Below are 20,680 nucleotides of genomic sequence, written 5' to 3' on the forward strand. Positions count from 1 at the left end.
TCATTGGACCCTATGATCACTCGGCTACAAATGCCTCTCCCTAATGTCAATATGCCTTGTCTTTTGCTGTTTTGGTTAGTGATTATTGTCTTATTTCACTGTGCTCAATATGCCCTTTTGTTCCACCCCCACACATGCGGTGACCTCACCTGGCTTAAATGGTGCCTTTAGAGACAAAATCTCTCTCATCGTCACTCAATGCCTAGGCTTACCGCCACTGCATTCACATCCGACCATACCTTGGTCTGTACATTATGCCTGGAATCTATTCTTCCACGCCCAGAAATCTGATCCTTTAACGCTCTGTTCCGAAAGCACTAGACGACCAGTTCTTATAGCCTTTAGCCGTACCCTTATCCCACTCCTCCTCTGTTCCTCTGGTGATGTAGAGGTTAACCCAGGCCCTGCAGCCCCTAGCTCCACTCCCTTTCACCAGGCGCTCTCATTTGTTGACTTCTGTAACCGTAAAAGCCTTGGTTTCATGCATGTTAACATTAGAAGCCTCCTCCCTAGGTTTGTTTTATTCACTGCTTTAACACACTCCGCCAACGCGGATGTCCTGGCCGTGTCTGAATCGTGGCTTAGGAAGGCCACCAAAACTCCTGACATTTCCATCCCTAACTATAACATTATTCAACAAGATAGAACTGCCAAAGGGGCTGGAGTTAGCCTGAGTTCTGAGTTCTGTCATACTATTCAGATCTGTGCCCAAACAATTCGAGCTTCTACTTTTAAATATCCACCTTACCAGAAACAAGTCTCTCACCGTTGCCGCTTGTTATAGAACCCCAGCTGTGCCCTGGACACCATATGTGAATTGATTGCCCCCCATCAATCTTCAGAATTCGTATTGTTAGGTGACCTAAACTGGGACATGCTTAACACCCCGGCCATCCTACAATCTAAGCTAGATGCCCTCAATCTCACACATATTATCAAGGAAACTACAAGGTACAACCCTAAATCAGTAACCATGGACACGCTCTTAGATATCATCCTGACCAACTTGCTCTCTAAATACACCTCTGTTGTCTTCAACCAGGATCTCAGTGATCATTGCCTCATTGTCTGCGTGCATAAAGGGTCCGCGGTCAAACGCTCCCTAAAACACTTCAGCAAGCAGGCCTTTCTATTCGACCTGCCCGGGTACCCTGGAAGGATATTGACCTCATCCCGTCAGTAGAGGATGCCTGGTTGTTCTTTAAAAGTGATTTCCTCACCATCTTAAATAAGCATGCCCCATTCAAAAAATGTAGAACTAAGAACAGATATAGCCCTTGGTTCACCCCAGACATGACTGCCCTTGACCAGCACAAAAACATCCTGTGGCGTTCTGCATTAGAGCGGCAGGTAGCCTAGTGGTTAGAGAGTTGGATTTGTAACCGAAAGTTTGCAAGATTGAATCCCCGAGCTGACAAGGTAAAAATCTGTCGTTCTGTCCCTGAACAAGGCAGTTATCCCACTGTTCCTAGGTTGTCATTGAAAATAAGAATTTTTCTTAACTGACTTGCCTAAATAAATTAGCAATGAATAGCCATTGTGATATGCAACTTTTCAGGGATGTCACGAACCAATATACTCAGTCAGTAAGGAAAGCTAAGGCTAGCTTTTTCAAACAAAAATTTGCATCCTGTAGCACTAATTCCAAAAAGCTTTGGGACACTGTAAAGTCCATGGAGAATAAGAGCACCTCCTCCCAGCTGCCTACTGCACTGAGGATAGGAAACAATGCCACCACCGATATATCTAAGATAATCAATCATTTCAATAAGCATTTTTCTATGGCTGGCCATGCTTTCCATGCACCCCCACAGCAACTTGCCCAAGCCACCCCCCCCCCCCCCATCCCACCCCCACCCGCTTCTACTACACCCAAATCTAGACAGCGGATGTTCTGAAAGAGCTGCAATCTGGACCCCTACAAATCAGCCAGGCTTGACAATCTGGACCCTCTCTTTCTAAAATTATCTGCCGAAATTGTTGAAACCCTATTACTAGCCTATTCAACCTCTCTTTCATATCGTCTGAGATCCCCAAAGATTGGAAAGCTGCCACGTCATCCCCCTCTTCAAAGGGGGAGACACTCTAGACCCAAACTGTTATAGACCTACATCCATCCTGCCCTGCCTTTCTAAAATCTTCGATAGCCAAGTTAACAAACAGATCACTTCAAATCCATTTCGAATCTCACCATACCTTCTCCACTATGCCATCTGGTTTCCGAGCTGGTCATGGGTGCACCTCAGCCACGCTCAAGGTCCTAAACGATAACATAACCGCCATCGATAAAAGACAGTACTGTGCTGTCGTCTTCATCGACCTTGCCAAGTCTTTCGACTCTGTCAATCACTGCATTCAGACGACACCATTCTGGGCCTTCTTTGGACACTGTGCTAACAAACCTCCAAACGAGATTCAATGCCATTCAACACTCCTTCCGTGGCCTCCAACTGCTTTGAAATGCAAGTAAAAAAAACTGCATGCTCTTCAACCGATTGCTGCCCGCACCCTTCCGCCCGACTAGAATCACTACTCTGGACGGTTCTGACTTAGAATATGTGGACAACTACAAATACCTAAGTGTCTGGTTAGACTGTAAACACTCCTTCCAGACTCACATTAAGCATCTCCAATCCAAAATTAAATCTAGAATCGGCTTCCTATTTTGCAACGAAGCCTCCTTCACTCATGCTGCTAAACATATCCTCGTAAAACTGACTATCCAACATATCCTTGACTTCGGCGATGTCATTTCCAAAATAGCCTCGAACACTCTACTCAGCAAACTGGATGTAGTCTATCACAGTGCCATCCGTTTTGTCACCAAATCCCCATATACTACCCACCTATGTTCTCATTGGCTGGCCTTCACTAGATATTTGTCGCCAAACCCACTGGCTCCAGGTCATTTATAAGTCTATGCTAGGTAAAGCCCTGCCTCATCTCAGCTCACTGGTCACCATAGCAACACCCACCAGTAGCACGCGCTCCAGAAGGTATATTTCACTGGTCAACCCCAAAGCCAACACTTCCTTTGTCCACCTTTCCTTCCAGTTCTCTGCTGCCAATGACTGGATTGAATTGCAGAAATTTCTGAAGCTGGAGTCTTACATCTCCCTCTCCAAATTTAAGCATCAGCTGTCAGAGCAGCTTACCAATCACTGTACATGTACACAGCCAATCTGTAAATAGAACAGACTACCCCGACTACCTCATCCCCATATTGTTACTTATCCTCTTTCTCTTTTGTACCCCAGTATCTCTACTTGCACATCATCATTTGCACATCTATCACTCCAGTGTTAATGCTAAATTGTAATTATTTCGCCTCTATGGCCTATATATTGTCTTATACCTCCCTACTATTCTACATTTGCACACACTGTACATTTTTCTATTGTGTTATTGACTGTACATTTGTTTATGTGTAACTCTGTGTTGTATTTGTCGCACTGCTTTGCTTTATCTTGGCCAGGTTGCAGTTGTAAATGAGAACTTGTTCTCAACTGGCCTACCTGGTTAAATAAAGGTCAAATAAAAATTAAATATAGGGGATTTGGTGCCATTTGGGACGTAGATCAAGGTTTCTATCAGGTTGGGGTCAATTCCATTTTAATTGCATTCAGTTCAGGAAGTACACTGAAATTCACTGTTTTGGAATTATGTTTACTTTCTGAATCGACAGGAATGGAAATTACCCTTACCCTGGTTCCTATAGAAATATATAATTTGTATTTCTATGCCTACTCTTTATTTGAGAAACCCGTTTGTCTGCTTTTGCTCAAAATCTTTACTTATGACATGCCAATGGCCTTGAGTAAAGCCAGAGTGTCTATGTATGCGGATGACTCAACACTATACATGTCAACCTCCACAGTGACTGAAATCACTGCAAAACTTAACAATAAGCTGCAGTGATTTTCAGAATGGGTGGCAAGGAATAAGTTAGTCCTAAATATTTCTAAAAAATAAAAGCATTGTATTTGGGACAAATCATTCACTGAACCCTAAACCTCAACTAAATCTTGTAATGAATAATGCAGAAATTGAGCAAGTTAAGGTGACTAAACTGCTTGGAGTAACCCTGGATTGTAAACTGTCATGGTCAAAACATATTGATTCAACTAGGGATGCACGATATATTGGTGAACATATCGGAATTGGACGATATTAGCTAAAAATGTCAACATCGGTATAGGCCAATTTGCAAAACCAATGTCAAAGCTGAAGTGCATACCTATTAGGTATATGATGTAATGACGCCACATAAAATTTGGCGCTACACTTCCACACAGCATTCCTAACTTAGCCACAATGTTTGCTGTGTGGATCGAGCAGTCAACAAGTGGAGCAGTCATTTGAAACAGTAAGAATTTCAGCGAGACAACTCAAAAGCGAAATCCATTAAAGCCAAGATAATGGAATTCATTGCCCTTGACAATCAACCGTTCTCTGTCGTGGGTGATGTTGGCTGTCGCCGACTGGTCGAGCACTGGTACACACTACCAACTGTGCTATTTTTCAGATGTTGCCCTACCGGAGTTACACAGTAATAGCATCACTGCTATTAGCTTCACGACATTCATACTATGGAACGCCGTTTGAGTCTTTGCGTGTCTAAAAAGATACAGTAGCACTGGCAAAGCTGTACAAAAAAGTCTGCAAACACCGGCCATGAACGATGTGTTTTCAATACCGCGTTGGTAATAAAGCATAATTTGTTCGACTACAACTTCTTGGGTAGCTAGCTTTAGCTTGGTACCTAGCTAGCACCAATACAACCTGCCTGAAAACAATGACGAGTAGAAACTGCAGTTATTTTCATTATTCTTAGCAATGATTTAGGAATCTTTGTGAGTAAGTATTAGCTGGGTTGCCACTTGTTGCTCGCCTATTGAAATTGAACATCATTTCATGAAAATAAATAACTAGCAAGCTACTTAACCCTGTTGCCCAAAGCTAACGTTGTAAGCAGCCAGCTAGCTTCAGCTGGCTCATGAGGCTCGACCGGACCAGGTTCTGTGTTGTGAAGCTAGCCACAATAAGGATTAGGCACAATAGTGGAATTTGCGGTTTGCCTTCAAAATAAAAGTATGTCATTGACAGTGAGGCAAATGAATACAAATAGCAGAATTATGCCATACTTTTCATTTGAAGGCTGACTGCAAAGTTCACTGTTGTGGCTAATCCTTATTGTGGCTAGCTTCACATAGATGGGTCCGACCACCATTAACAACATAAGAACTGTCTTACAAATTAGGGTTATTTTAGATGATGACACCTAGCTATATAGTTAGCTAACTAACTATAGCTACTGAAACAGATTATGTCGTTTTGCTATGTTTTTGGGGAAGAACACTGTTTGCATCCATGAGCTAGCTAGCTTTTTTTTAATGACCAGCACTGTAGGTGCGTGAGACAACTTTACCAGCATCGTAGCATACATATCGATGAATCATTGTGACATATGAAATACGAGTGATAGTGTAATCAATGTGTAATAACTACGTAAAAAATGTATGACCACGTAAAATTATTATGTGACGTGCAGTCATATTCAGGTCCTAATTGGTCAACAAGCTTAATTGACACGTTAAATAATGTTATTTGACACGTCAAATAGTGTTAAGTATTTTTCGACACGCAAAGACCCAAACGCCGTTAGATAGCAAAGACTCAAATGTTCTATAGAAGTCCAGATTGAGAATGAAACGACTGAACAAATGAACAAGGAAACAGCACAGCAAGTACAGTTGAAGTCGGAAGTTTACATACACTGAGGTTGGAGTCATTAAAACTCATTTTCAACTACTCCACCAATTTCTTGTTAACAAACTATAGATTTGGCAAGTTGGTTAAGACATCTACTTTGTGCATGAAACAAGTAATTTTTCCAACAATTGTTACAGACAGATTATTTCACTGTATCACAATTCCAGTGGGTCAGAAGTTTACATACACTAAGTTGACTGTGCATTTAAATAGCTTGGAAAATTCCAGAAAATTCTGTCAAGGCTTTAGTAGCTTCTGGTAGGCTAATTTACACAATTTGGGTAAATTCGAAGGTGTACCTGTGGATGTATTTCAAGGAATACCTTCAAACTCAGTGCATCTTTGCTTGACATCATGGGAAAATCAAAAGAAATCAGCCAAGACCTCAGAAAAAGAATTGTAGACCTCCACAAGCCTAGTTCATCCTTGGGAGCAATTTCCAAACGCCTGAAGGTACCACGTCCATCTGTACAAACAATAGTACGCAAGTATAAACACCATGGGACCATGCAGCCATCATGCCACTCAGGAAGGAGACGCGTTCTGTCTCCTAGAGATGAATGTACTTTTGTGTGAAAAGTGCAAATCAATTCCAGAACAACAGCAAAGGACCTTGTGAAGATGCTGGAGGAAACAGGTACAAAAGTATCGATATCCAAAGCAAAATGAGTCCTATATCGACATAACCTGAAAGGCCACTCAGCAAGGAAGAAGCCACTGCTCCAAAACCGCCATAAAAAAGCAAGACTACAGTTTGCAACTGCACATGGGTTCAAAGATCGCACTTTCTGAAGAAATGTCCTCTGGTCTGATGAAACAAAAATAGAACTGTTTGGCCATAATGACCATTGTTGTGTTTGGAGGAAAAAAGGGGGAGGCTTGCCAGCCGAAGAACACCATCCCAACCGTGAAGCACGGTGGTGGCAGCATCATGTTGTGGGGGTGCTTTGCTGCAGGAGGGACTGGTGCACTTCACAAAATAGATGGCATCATGAGATAGGACAATTATGTGGATATATTGAAGCAACATCTTAAGACATCAGTTAGGAAGTTTAAGCTTGGTCGCAAATGGGTCTACCAAATGGACAATGACCCCAAGCATACTTCCAAAGTTGTGGCAAAATGGTTTAAGGACAACTTAAGGACAACAAAGTCCAGTCCAGCCCTGACCTCAATCCTATTGAAAATGTGTGGGCAAAACTGAAAAAGCGTGTGCGAGCAAGGAGGCCTACAAACCTGACTCAGTTACACCAGCTTTGTAAGGAGGAATGGGACAAAATTCACCCAACTAATTGTGGGAAGCTTGTGGAAGGCTACCTGAAACGTTTGACCCAAGAATTTTAAGGCAATGCTACCAAATACTAATTGAGTGTATGTAAATTTCTGACCCACTGGGAATGTGATGAAAGAAATAAAAGCTGAAATAAATCATTCTCTCTACCATTATTCTGACGTTTCACATTCTTAAAATAAAGTGGTGATCATAACAAACCTAAGACAGGGAATTTTTACTTTTAAATGTTAGGAATTTTTAAAAACTGTGTTTTAATGTATTTGGCTAAGGTGTATGTAAATTTCAGACTTCAACTGTAAGAGAAAGAAATAGGTTTTGATTATGTTTTACTGGTAATGGGGACATAAGTAATAGAGGTCGACCGATTAATCGGAATTGACGATTAATTAGGGCCGATTTCAAGTTTTCATAACAATCGGAAATCGGTATTTTTGGACACAGATTTGGCCGATAAAAAAAATGTACACTGTTATTTAATCCTTATTTAACTAGGCAAGTCAGTTAACACATTCTTATTTTCAATGACGGCCTAGGACCGGTGGGTTAACTGCATCATTCAGGGGCAGAACGACAAGTTTTCACCTTGTCAGCTCGGGGGATCCAATCTTGCAACCTTACAGTTAACTAGTCCAACGCTATAACCACCTGCCTCTCGTTGCACTCCACAAGGAGACTGACTGTTACGCGAATGCAGTAAGACAAGCTAAGTTGCTAGCTAGCATTTAAACTTATAAAAAACAATCAATCAATCATAATCACTAGTTAACTACACATGGTTGATGATATTACTAGTTTATCTAGCGTGTCCTGCGTTGCATATAATCTGACTGAGCGTACAAGCATACAAGCATCTGACTGAGCAGTGGTAGGCAGCAGCAGGCTCGAAAGCATTCATTCAAACAGCCCTTTCGTGCGTTTTGCCAGCAGCTCTTCGTTGTGCGTCAAGCATTGCGCTGTTTATGACTTCAAGCCTATCAACTCCCGAGATGAGGCTGGTGTAACCGATGTGAAATGTCTAGCTAGTTAGCGGGGTGCGCGCTAATAGCGTTTCAAACGTCACTCGCTCTGAGACTTGGAGTGGTTGTTTCCCTTGTGCTGCATGGGTAAAGCTGCTTTGAGGGTGGCTGTTGTCATTGTGTTCCTGGTTCGAGCCTATGGAGGAGCGAGGAGAGGGGTGGAAGCTATACTGTTACACTGGAAATACTAAAGTGCCTATAAGAACATCCAATAGTCCAAGGTCTGAGCAAGGAACATAAACGTTAGCTTTCTTACATGGCACATATTGCACTTTTACTTTCTTCTCCAACACTTTGTTTTTGCATTATTTAAACCAAATTGAACATGTTTCATTATTTATTTGAGGCTAAATTGATTTTATCGATGTATTATATTAACTTAAAATAAGTGTTCATTCAGTATTGTTGTAATTGTCATTATTACAAAACACATTTAAAAAAATGGTTGATTAATCGGTATCGGCTTTTTTTGATCCTCCAATAATCGGTATGGGCGTTTAAAAATCATAATCGGTTGACCTCTAATACGTAAACTTTTTGGTGTGTGTGTGTGTGTGTGTGTGTGTTTAACCTTTATATAAGTCAGTTTTATATAGTCAGTTAAAAGAACAAATTCTTATTTACAATGAAGGCCTATCCTGGCCAAACCCGGACCAGACTGGGCCAATTGTGTGCCACCCTATGGGATTTGATCCAGGGACTGTAGTGACGCCTTTTGCACTGAAATTCAGTGCCTTGACCTCTATTTAATTGTATTTGAAAGTTAAATAGGCAACTTAAATCTTAAATTTCGGTTTTCGGTATCGCTTTTTTTTTGCAAGGAAAATATCGCTATCGGCCCAAAATATCATATCGGTGCATCACTAGACACAACAGTAGCTAAGATGGGGAGAAGTCTGTCCATAATAAAGTGCAGCTCTGCCTTTACATCACTATCAACAAGGTAGGTCCTACAAGGCCTAGTTTTGTAGCACCTTGACTACTGTTAAGTCGTATGGTCAGGTGCCACAAAACGGGACATGCAATTGGCTCAGAACAGGGCCAGCCCGGCTGGCCCTTGGATGTACACAGAGCTCTAACATTGCATGTCAATCTCTCCTGGCTCAAAGCGGAGGAGTGATTGACTTCATCACTACTTGTATTTATGAGTGGTATTGACATGTTGAATGCACCGAGCTCTCTGTCTAAACTACTGGCACACAGCTCGTACACCCATGCATATCCCACAAGAAATGGCACCAGAGGTCACTTCACATTCCCAAAGTCCAGAACAGACTATGGGAGGAGTACAGTAGTACATAGAGACATGACTACATGGAACTCCATTCCACGTCAAGTAACTGATGCAAGTAGAATCAGATTTGATTAGATATGTGGTAGTGGAGTAGTGGCCTGAGGGCACACAATTAATCTGATACACAATTTTAAAAACATTACAATACATTTATAACTGCCTTAATTTTGCTGGACCCAAGAAAGAGTAACATACAAATGTCCAGAAGGTGGCCACGCCCCCCCCCCCCCCTCCTTAAAGTCTGATAGGTCGTCTCGGGATATATTGATAAGTTTGACAAAGACACCCACTGATAGCAAGACTAATCAACCTCACCAGAGCAAGTCATGTCATGTCATATTATTTCTGGGCAGACAGCATCAGATACATGGGCTACAGATACTTAGACACAGGGGCGCTGTTTATACTTTTGTTTCTTTTCTTATCGCTAACATTTTGGGGAAGCGTAGCTTCCCTTGGCAGCTATGAACACACTCCACTTTGTAGGCTGAATTTCATGACTCTTATTGGTGTTTGTAATATGTCCCTTTCCATTCAAATGGTGGGTGCACAGTGCACTGTTCAAATGCTTATTTTGGAGTAGACGAACCCTTTTTGAAGTGATTTGTTTGACAATCAGATGAAAACATAATGATTGGTTGTGTTCACGGCACATTAAAAGGTAATCCATTTTTACAGTTAAATGACATGTCTTCACTATAAAGCCGATTAAAAAAAAATGTGCACGTGAATAGGTCTTGTGGAAAAAAAACAGAGCCCCCCGAATGTCACGGTATAATTCGCACTCGAGATGGAACTTTAGAGTTCATTTATTGCTGTATGCTCGTTGAATGCAAACACTACAGGGAGATTTTTGGAATTGATGTATGATTTATTTGAACAGGGGAATGTACCAAACCTAAGCTGAAGCATTTAATGTGTTGAACCGTCATAATTATATATATTATTAAAGTCCCCCTTGCATCGATTAAGGTTCATAATGCTCAAAAGCAGTGGCGTTTCTGAAGGAAAAAAAATACACAAAGCATAAAACACGAACTCTGAAACAAACACACTTCAACAACTGCACAACTCTACCACTAATTTGTGCACACATGCATATAGTAGGCATAATCAATCATGACTGCTCATTCTCAGCAATGCATAATATCAATCACAGCAAATGATGGAGAAATGGGAGAGATTAATGGAGATGTGACCAGTTTTAAAACTTACCTGAGCTTATCCTGTCAACGCAATCAGGTGGTTCATGTTTGAGCGCCGCTCCTCCTGGCATATAGGTGGGGTCCCGGTGCACCATGGTGCCACCGCTGACCGTCTGCTGAAGGCAAAGTGATGCTGGGACCACACTCCCCACCGTTGTCGAGGTAGATGTCGCGACTCTGCTGCTGGGCCTGTTACCGCATGGGAAGTTATGCTGCAGCTGGGATGTCGGGTTACGCTGGCTGCTGCTGCTGATTGTGTGGGTGGTTTGGTGGAGCTGCTGATGCTGCTGCTGAAGCGGATGATGGTGACTGAAATGAGTGTAGTTCTGTCCGCCTCCGTCTCCCAGCAGCGGGATATCGACCATTGTGGGTCTGTGGAACCGCCTCTTCCCCGCCAACCGCCTGTTAGGGAAGGTTTTGAGGTTGCTGTCTGGACCCCGCTGCTGACCGCACATATTTGGGGCGCAGAGACCCTCGTCGGCAGGTTGCGTTTCACCCTCCATCACTGCAAGTTTCAACACGCAGTGACACGTGCTCGCTCCTGGCGCGGTCTTGTGTGACAGTCTGGTGATTGGTTATCTTTTTCATCATCACTGTCTCGTTGTCTGGCTCAGTTTTCACTTCTCGGCACAATCACTTTTATTTACGCCCCGCCCCTGTCTGGGGATTGGCGCTATGGGTTGTCAGTAAAAAAAGAGTATGACGTCATATTATTTTTGGGCAGACTGCATCAGATACATGGGCTCCAGATACTTAGACACAGGGGCGCTGTTTGCCTCGATCAGATCCTGGCGCGTCCTTGTGTGACAGTCTAGTGACTGGTTATTCTTCCTCACTGTCTCGTTGTCTGGCTCAGTTTTCCCCTCTTGGCACAATCACTTTTTTTACGCATCGCCCCTGTCTGGGGATTGGCACTGTGGCTTGTCAGTAAATTAGAACACCCTCTGAATACTCGGCAACAGTAGCTTAATATTCAGAGTGGGCTAATTCACTGACAGGCCACATCGCCAATCCCCAGACGGTGCCGCCGTATAAAAAAAGTGGTTGTGCCAAGAGGGAAACGCAGACGGGAACTGTACACTGTCTCTAGCAGGTTAGGAGATCATTTTCGCTCACCCTAACTCTTTCACTCACCCTAACACCCTAACTCTTTCCTGCTTTTGTTATATTTGAGTAGTCCGTTAAGAACAAAATCTTATTTCCAATGACGGCCTACCCCAGCCAAACACTCCCCTAACCCGGACAACGCTGGGCCAATTGTGCGCCCCCCCTATGGGACTCTTGATCACAGGCTGCTTGTGATATAGCCTGGGAACGAACCTGGGTCTGTAGTGACACCTCTCGCACTGCAATGTAGCACCTTAGACCACTGTGCCACTCAGGATTACTCAGTTTCATAACCTGCTATGTTAATTATCCTAACATGCTGCGTAATTTCTAACCTGGTCCAACAAATGTAACTTCAGTATGGAAGCTAAATCGATGAAACTATAGCGGTCATTTTACATCTGACAAGCCAGGTAAATAGAGAATATGCCACCCCTTGACAATGGCCTCAAATAAGCTTGCCACTCAAAATGACACCTAAAAATGAATTGGATAATAGTGTTGTTTGGCTTTTGGGGAATGTTTGAAATAATGCTACAAGAGACCAAACATGGCATGATTGTCACATCTAGCCTACTGACTGATGACATTCATTTGCTCATTATGACCAATCCATAAAATGAAATTAAGAATTCACTAATCAACAGTTTCTCATACATTCCAAGTTATTGAATTAGAGAAAACAAATAAAGGGGGTAAATTATACAAAATAAAGGTGTCATTTGTTGTTTTTTTGTTAGATTTTCTACTTTACAAAAATGGAATAGTCAGTATAGGTAGGCTATACACTCAGATGCCATCTGAGTAGACTACACTTTCCTTTATCTAACCTACATTTAGCTGGCACATGCTCATGTTGGCCTATAGAAGAATATCAATTGGCATCGAGAAAGGAAAAACACTCCATTAATCGAATAAGGTAACAAATCCAACCCATATAAAGTACAATGGCAAAAAAAATACGGTGACAGTCAACGTTAAGGCCACCAGAGGGCGACACAACAATATAAGTTTTGCGATTTGAGAGAAAGTTACTGGTTGAATCGAGGCTGTTTCTCTGTCATTTCAATGACATTACGTTGAACCAACGTGCAGTAGACGTTGAATTGACGTCCGTGCCCAGTGGGAGAGGTGAAGATACGCTACAAACAACGTGTATATGTGTGTTTTTCAAAACAGGATGCAAAATAAGGGTCAGTAGGCATAGGCTATTGGAAATTATAGACTAATTGTGCAAATATGAAATAAGACTATTGAAATGGTTGGCTATGTATTAATATTCCTTGTCTTATTGATACGGAAAGTGAAGGGCACGCATGACTACTGTAGCCTATGACCTCTCAGCATCGCTTTTTATTTGTATTTATTTTTTTATTGCAGAAAAACTAGTATGCATACAAGAGGTATACAAGCAGACAATGATAACATATGCTAGGGGGTATAAATATTTAGAGATTATATAAATAACTTAAAAGAAACACACATATTGATTGTTCAACTAGGATGTACCCCTGCACACTGACTTGGTACCGGTGCCCCCTGTATATAGCCTCGTCATTGTTATTCTTATTGTGTTACTTTGTATTACTTTTTATTTTTTTGCCTACTTGGTAAATATTTTATTTTTCTTGAACTGCACTGTTGGTTAAGGGCTTGTAAGTAAGTATTTCACGGTAAAGTCGACACTTGTTGTATTCGGCGCATTGTGGCAAATACAGTTTGATTCGATTTTAACAGCTTTCTTATTAGAAGAATGTAGAAAGGTCTTAATGTGCTGCTCGAATTCGGAAGTTTTTTGTTATTACTGAATTTGCATTTATGAATATGACATTTTTTCATTAGCACAATTAGATTTATGAGGTATTTTTGTATTTATCCTTATTATGTTTAAGGAAACCGAGCAGCTCTCAGCATCACTGCAATCTACCGTCCGCGTGGTGACGCAAAAACCCCGCGCCATCATGGATGCGCACGCCGGATGGTCAAAGGGATGCGTGCGCGCCTATACAGAATCGGTAACAAAAAACCTACAGATTTCAAATTAGGTTGGACACCATACGACCGTAGCCATCCATATCACATCTTCACGGAACTGAACAACTATGGGTGAATTACTTATTTTAATTGTTTCCAAAGGAACGCTCTGACGAGAAGAAATGTCTGGGTAAAGTTCAGATACACTCGGTTATATATAAGATTGTCTTTGCCTGCGCAATAATTACACTTTGAGAAGAGACTGAAACAATCATTCACCTGGACAAACCTGAGAGTTCAATTCAAGCTTATTTTACACCTGTGACCTGATACTGGTCCGATTTTGGATGAGGAGAGTATATGCCAAATTGATATAAATAAATAAAAAATCGTATGGTTGAATTAAAATCAAACGAATGATGACAATTAAAACACTATTGAAACTGTAGGTAATTCAACCGTGGAACTGTTTCAAACCGAATTCATCATGCGAATATTTTAAAGACAAGGTAGGAGTTAAGGAATACTGTGTCGGCTACTAGGTTTTATATTAAGTTTTTTTGTCGGGATGATGCGACTGCTAAACTACCTCTTGCTGGGCTACCTGACCTGGAATCTACGAATATCAGACGCACAAGGCGAGTACTGCCATGGGTGGCTGGACAGTAATGGAAATTATCACGAAGGCTTTCAGTGTCCGGAGGACTTTGACACCATGGACGCGACCGTGTGCTGCGGGTCTTGCTCCCTGCGGTACTGTTGCGCGGCTGTGGACGCACGGCTGGACCAGGGAAGCTGTACCAACGACCGAGAACTAAATAACACGGAGTTTGCAGCGCGTAAGTTTAGACTACCAATGCAGAGCCTGGCAGGAGTGGACAAGTTAATGCACAATTAACTTCAAAACGTGGGATTTCCAAAGATTCAATTTAGTGAAAGAGTTCAACATTCAATATGTCGACACGCTTTTAATGAACCATGCATGTCACTCAAATGAGAGTATTTTGTTTCACCATTCAGCCTTTTCAGGTCAGTGTCAGGTATGCAATAGCCTACATGTTTCATTATAAAAGTTTTTTTGTTTTCAATCAGTCTTATATAGTCTATATTATTAAGATAAAATATAACCTATAATCCAAAAATGTTGGTGCCTATTTTTAAATAATTTAGATGCCAAAATGACATCCATATAATACAAGGGGGGGGGGATCATGCAATTATCTATATATCTATCACAGCCTATGTTTTGTTTTCATACGTACATTGTCCTAAGAATCTCCTTAAAATGTATGTTGTCATTTTGAAACCTAACATCAGCACTAAAACTAACTTTTCATTTAGTTATAACAATGTAATAGCTCTATCAAGATGCAGAAATTACAGCCCATCTTGATTTACAAAGGGATTCTACGCATATGTGGGGCACCCGTTTTTGGGGGCTTGGGCTTCATATACAGGTTAGGTATATTGCTATCGGTCCCCAAAACAAGGAAAGGAAAAGTGGGCCATGCGATACACCTGGAGTGTCACAATCAAGGCTCAATCAAGAAATCATAGATCCAATCATAGGTTTTTATTTTTATAGAGACCAGGACTGGAAAGTAGTAGGCTGTGAAAAGAAGTGGATTGATTTTGACCCCTATATAAACCATGCAACTTTGTAATAATCCTGCAATCTAAATAATATCTTTGCACACCAATGGCAGAATAGCCTATGCCTTACTGTATCCAAAGGTGACATCAAATCACCTTCAGGTGTGTATTCGATATGCCTGTGTTGCAGGGGTTATTATCTCAGAATTAATTTCTAATTTAAAAAGAAGAGTTTCCATTCACATGGAATTATTCATCAGCATTAGTTCCAAATGTGTACCATTTATGGAATAAAACTGAAACATAAAAAATATATATTTAAAAAACTCATTTCACCAAATCGCTCAATTTAATGGTCTCCCAAGTTGCTTAACCCTATAGGGTGGTTAATACAATTTCCTCTTTTTTTCTGATAATAATTCAACTTAAAATAATTTCCTCCCCTGGTGCCAATTGCTAATTTAAGGTGTAATCTGAACGTTTAATCTACATTTTGGAAAAATACATTGTCTTCAGAAAAAACGCTTCTGAATGAACATTCGCACAGTAGCCTTTTGCATAGTCCAATTCAGGCCCTAAGCAAATAAATATAGAGACAATGACTAACCAAGAACCAATAAATAAAATGTAGCTAAATGATAGGCCTGGTTTTGTAGGTGCATGTGGGTTATATGGAATAAAAATATATATAATGCCTTTTAACACTTTGAATACATTGTATTAAGACAGCCTAAATGTAGTTGGTTATTTTTATGGTAGCAAAATAGTTTTTTTTTGCAGCACTGTGTTTGCCTAATACACCCCAGTCGTCTTCTTATATTGTATTGTGATCCAGAAACTTGTACTACCAGTCTGATATTAAAATGAGCTATTGAAAATATTTTTGCAACAATACAAAATTATGTCTTGTGAGTTAATGTAAATACATGTTGAATTTTGAGGGGATTCAGGAAGGTAAAGAGCAACATTTGACTTTTGTCTTCAAAAATGTATTTTCTCCTGAATCCCTTTCCATAAAAAAAGGTATAATTCTGGATTCTGTAGAAAAATCAATTATTTCACAGATGCATATCTTATTCAATCAAGATGTTCCCATATGTCTGTGCATGTTTGCAATACAGTTTATTACGCACACATATTTTCACTGACTCTAAATAGAGTTGAGTATAAACTCCACTTCTCATTGGCCTTGTTACTTTATGAATACATCCTTCCTAGTTTCCTTGAGGTGAGCACAGGTATGTAAGTGATTTGTTAGGTGTAAGCAATGCTACCACCCTATTGCTTTCACCAATAAAACCAGTATTCAGATCTGTGATTACTTCAAGGAAGGTAAAGGGATGCTTTTTCAAGTTTTCAAACAGGTATTCAAGTTATCAAGTATACAAGTATTCAAACACCTGTTCCTCCTTGCAGAGCCTATCTACGTGCCTTTCCTGATGGTGGGCTCCATCTTTGTGGCCTTCGTGGTGGTGGGCTCCCTGGTTGCCGTCTACTGTTGCACCTGCCTGCGGCCCAAACAGCCTACCCAGCAGGCTCTCCGCTTCTCACTGCGCAACTGCCAGGGCGAGACCATCCCCATGATCCTGACCACTGCGCCAGCCAGCCTGCGCACCCCCTCGCGCCAGTCCAGCACGGCCACCAGTTCCAGCTCAGCTGGCGGGAGCAGCTCGGTGCGCCGCTTCTCCCTCGGAGGTCAGGGGCAGCAGCACGGGTGCTTGGTGTCAGCGTCTGCACCAAGCACCCGTGTCTTCACCTCTCCCTCCACACCCCAGCCGCTACTCCCACCACCCCCTCCACCCCCCTACACCTCCCCTGCAGCCTGCATGCCAGGCGGGCGCCAGCACCCTCACTCCCATGCCCAGCTGCAGCTGCACCAGCCCATGCACCCACACCAACAGCCTCACCTGGCCCAGGGCACGGGCTTCCTGCTGCCCCAGCAGTACTTCTTCCCCCTACAGCCGGAGCCCTTCTCTGGGGCTAAGGGCTTTGCAGACTTTGGACAGAGCTGACGGGGCTTCCTTGGCAACGAGGAGGTGGATTACAGGAACACACTGTGGGACACACTCTGGGACGTGAGTAGGGTCATGTTCATTAAGCACTAAACAGAAGAAAACAGACTGAAACAACAGGAAGGGACTACCTGAACCTGCCCAGTATGAGTTTGTTTTAAATCAGTGAACTGTACTGAACATGGGTGTGTTTTGTGGACAGACACACAGTCATCGGCTACTGGAGTAGGCCTGTTGAATGGAGACTGGGAGACAGGAGGCTGTGTTCAAGTTAAACCACAAGAAAGCTTCCCAGTCGAGCAGAGTACATGAGAGTATTGTCTCTCTAAATTACAGGAATGGACTTCTGCTCAGAACAGACAGGACTGTTTATTGGTCAATATTGTTTTCAATGTTATGCACTTTTTTATATACATTTCTATTGTAAACAATATTCTGTCTTCCCTTTCTCTTTTATACACAATTTGGTTAAATGGTGATGTTAAATTTTCACAATAACTTTTGTGGCAGCAACATTATTAAGAAGTGTTCTAGACATTTTGTTGCGAGCTGCAGGACATTTAATCAAATTATCATTTTGACAATTACAAATCCCTAAAAGAGGGGAAGGACTGACACCAAGTTGTGCAGTAGGGTGAACAAAGCCAACGGATGTACTGTGTGTACAGTGCTCACTGGCTGGTTTGTTTTTATTTAATGATATTAGTCAACACCATTATCTAATTAGTATTCTAATGACTAATTCTATGATTGTGAGTACTCGTCATGCAACGCTAAAACTAGAAGTACATTTAAAAAAATATAAAACACTCAATAGTTGGTCAGTATTTTCGAAAATTAAACCTACTCTTTAATAATCCAAGATTGAATGGTTGAGAAATGCTTAATTGTTCACTTACGGATACATTTTGTACTAACTTGTGAAAATGGCAACTGTTTCCATTATGCTGTTAGAGTCACAATCCCGAGTTTGTGTTTCACCTTTTAGCCTCCATATTTGGTTTATTAATGTTCTACTTATTATACTGAAGAGAGGGGATGCAAAGAGAGGGGATGCAAACATGGATGACACATTGAACCTTTAAATACAGAGACTCTAAAAGCCTAAATGTTGTCTTACAGATAACGGAGTCCCCTTTTTTCTCCAGCCTCAGACATATAGGCAACTGAAACGGTTCATAAAGGCTACCTGTTGATCAATCTTCACATGAGGAATGTGGCAATGAGATCAGTCATTGTCAATGCTCAATGAGCCTGTCATGGCCACAGTGTTCAAAACAACTGGTCCCAGAAATAGGGAAGAGTTTTGGGTTGGATGAGCAGGTATGGCAAGAATCCAAAGACTTCTCTGTACCCTAGTCATTTAGTGTGAAATAAACTTGGCAATCACTGACCTATTATGGCAGATTAGATACAATAGATCATATAGTGGATCATGTTTGGCGCTAGACGGAGTCTTCCGAACAAAGGAAAAATTACAGCAATTCCCAGAGATGACTGCCACGACAATCTTTGGGTATTGCTGTCCTTTTTTCTTTTTTGGAAGGCTCAAAATCTACAATGTTTTCCCAGACAAGCATCCTGTTCCAATAGAAACCTTTGGTAGCGCATGCATACTTGCATACTACTCCTTGGAGCTCTTTGTGCTAAAGTTGCGCAGATGTCAACACAATTGATTTTCTATACATTTGGTTATGCTTGGACACTTCTGTATTTCATGAACTAACGACTAAAGAGAAACCACCTCGGTTGGTTTTGTGACACTCCGTCAATAACAAAGACAAATGATTGTAATTATAACGAAAAGGATATTCTACCACATGGCCCCACAGTAAACCTCAGATCACCAGTCACCAGGGAGTACGTCACCATAATGGCGACATTTCTTTGTTTGTCACGCATGGAAGGGAACTATGTTTTCCGTCTCCCCTGCCTTTTCCTGTTTAGGTTCTCATTGCTCTGTAGGTCTTGTTTGCTACCACACACATAGGCATATGATTCGATGGGGAAAACAACTAGCTGCCTCCCCTCATTTTGGACGTTTACAAAGTCCGAAATGAGGGATGGCACCTTATTCCCTACATAGTGCCCTACTTCCGACCATATTAGTACACTGTATACAGGGTGCCGTTTGAGATGCAGCATAGATATTGTGATCGTGGAATATTCAATTTCTATGACGGTAGGTCAGAGATGATGGCAAAGGTTGGTTTCCTTGTTTGTAAAGTTTATTTTAGTAGAAGTCCTTCATGGCAGGGAAAGGGAAAGGAGGGAGACCTAATCAGTTGTCCAACTGAATGTATTCAACTGAAATGTGTCTTCTGCATTTAACCCCAACCTTAATCGACATCCAAGACATAACACTTAAGTTTGCAGTCCCAGCATGCATAACAATCATTAAATGAAAGACGTAAAAATAAACAATTAATCAAACAAATTGATTTTTTTTTCTGTAGTGACCAACACTTGAGGGAGAATCAAAGTACTACAATAAACCAAAGAACGTTTTCTTTTTTTACATTTATGCAGCCCACAACTATCACAGACAAACGTTTTGGAAAAAGCAACAGTCCAAGCTTTCCACGACAAATTTCACATCAGAAGAACCACATTCAGCATTTTGGAATTATGACAGCAGTTCATAACTAATCAATCGAAGCATGAAAGTATAGCATAACAAATACATTTTTACTGATACCCTCAACTAAAACCAGGAAAAACCACAAAAAACAGTTATTGTAAAGAAGAGGTACACTGCACCAGAGAAACAAAAAGTTACAAACATGTACACCCAGAGAAATTACAATAACCAGATAATACCAAAATATCCACTATTGGAAAGGTAACATTGTGCATTGTTCAACATCTCCTGTCAAGCGAGAGACTTAGCGTCAGGGCCCAGGACCACCGCGGCTGAGGTCTGGCCACACAGAGAGCCATGCAGCTGTAGACAGTACACCATCATTATACCTGGAGTCGTGCAGACAGACAAGAGGAGCAAGCAGCACCATACACACACACAGACAACCATGTATTGCACACTCAGTCATTCAGTCAGTCACCCACCCATACAGATCCTCAAACACACACTCAAATAATGCAAAGTAAGACCTGAGGTTCCAAGGGCTCCCAGTCTCACATTAAGGACACAGACATATGCGTACGTATGAAGTTATCCAGAGTAGAAGATGCACATGCAGACGACAGATCACACACGCAGATCACACACACACACACACACACACACACACACACACACACACACACACACACACACACACACACACACACACACACACACACACGGAGAGTCTGGAAACTGAGAAGAGAACAAACATACAGTCAAATAATAAATAAACCAAGCAGTTATTAGAACAATATTAATAACAACAAGACATTTAAGAAAGATATTT

At 41.5% G+C, this 20,680-nt stretch overlaps 2 protein-coding genes across 2 annotated transcripts in view; one reads left to right on the forward strand and one right to left on the reverse strand.

Annotated features, from left to right (window-relative positions):
- Positions 1 to 11,084, reverse strand: part of LOC135556829 (BEN domain-containing protein 4-like) — a 50,267-nt gene extending 39,183 nt beyond the window's left edge. Inside the window, exon 1 of the mRNA XM_064990272.1 lies at positions 10,592 to 11,084. Coding sequence (XP_064846344.1) covers positions 10,592 to 11,084 — 493 coding nt within the window. The remainder of the gene's footprint in view (positions 1 to 10,591) is intronic.
- Positions 11,085 to 13,759: 2,675 nt separating this feature from the next.
- On the forward strand, positions 13,760 to 19,694 carry LOC135555065 (protein shisa-3 homolog). Its single transcript, XM_064987437.1, has 2 exons — positions 13,760 to 14,501; positions 16,672 to 19,694. Exons 1-2 carry the CDS (start codon positions 14,231 to 14,233, stop codon positions 17,265 to 17,267), a joined length of 867 nt encoding a protein of 288 aa, XP_064843509.1. The 5' UTR covers positions 13,760 to 14,230; the 3' UTR covers positions 17,268 to 19,694.
- Positions 19,695 to 20,680: the final 986 nt, after the last annotated feature.

This window comes from Oncorhynchus masou, chromosome 15 (genome assembly GCF_036934945.1).
Source record: "Oncorhynchus masou masou isolate Uvic2021 chromosome 15, UVic_Omas_1.1, whole genome shotgun sequence".
NCBI lineage: Eukaryota > Metazoa > Chordata > Actinopteri > Salmoniformes > Salmonidae > Oncorhynchus > Oncorhynchus masou.

Bases quoted from the DNA above. Each gene is read 5' to 3' on its own strand.
- LOC135555065 (XM_064987437.1), top strand. From the start codon at position 14,231: ATGATGCGACTGCTAAACTACCTCTTGCTGGGCTACCTGACCTGGAAT. The intron at 14,502-16,671 runs GTAAGTTTAGAC...TCCTCCTTGCAG, and splicing joins TAACACGGAGTTTGCAGCGC to AGCCTATCTACGTGCCTTTC.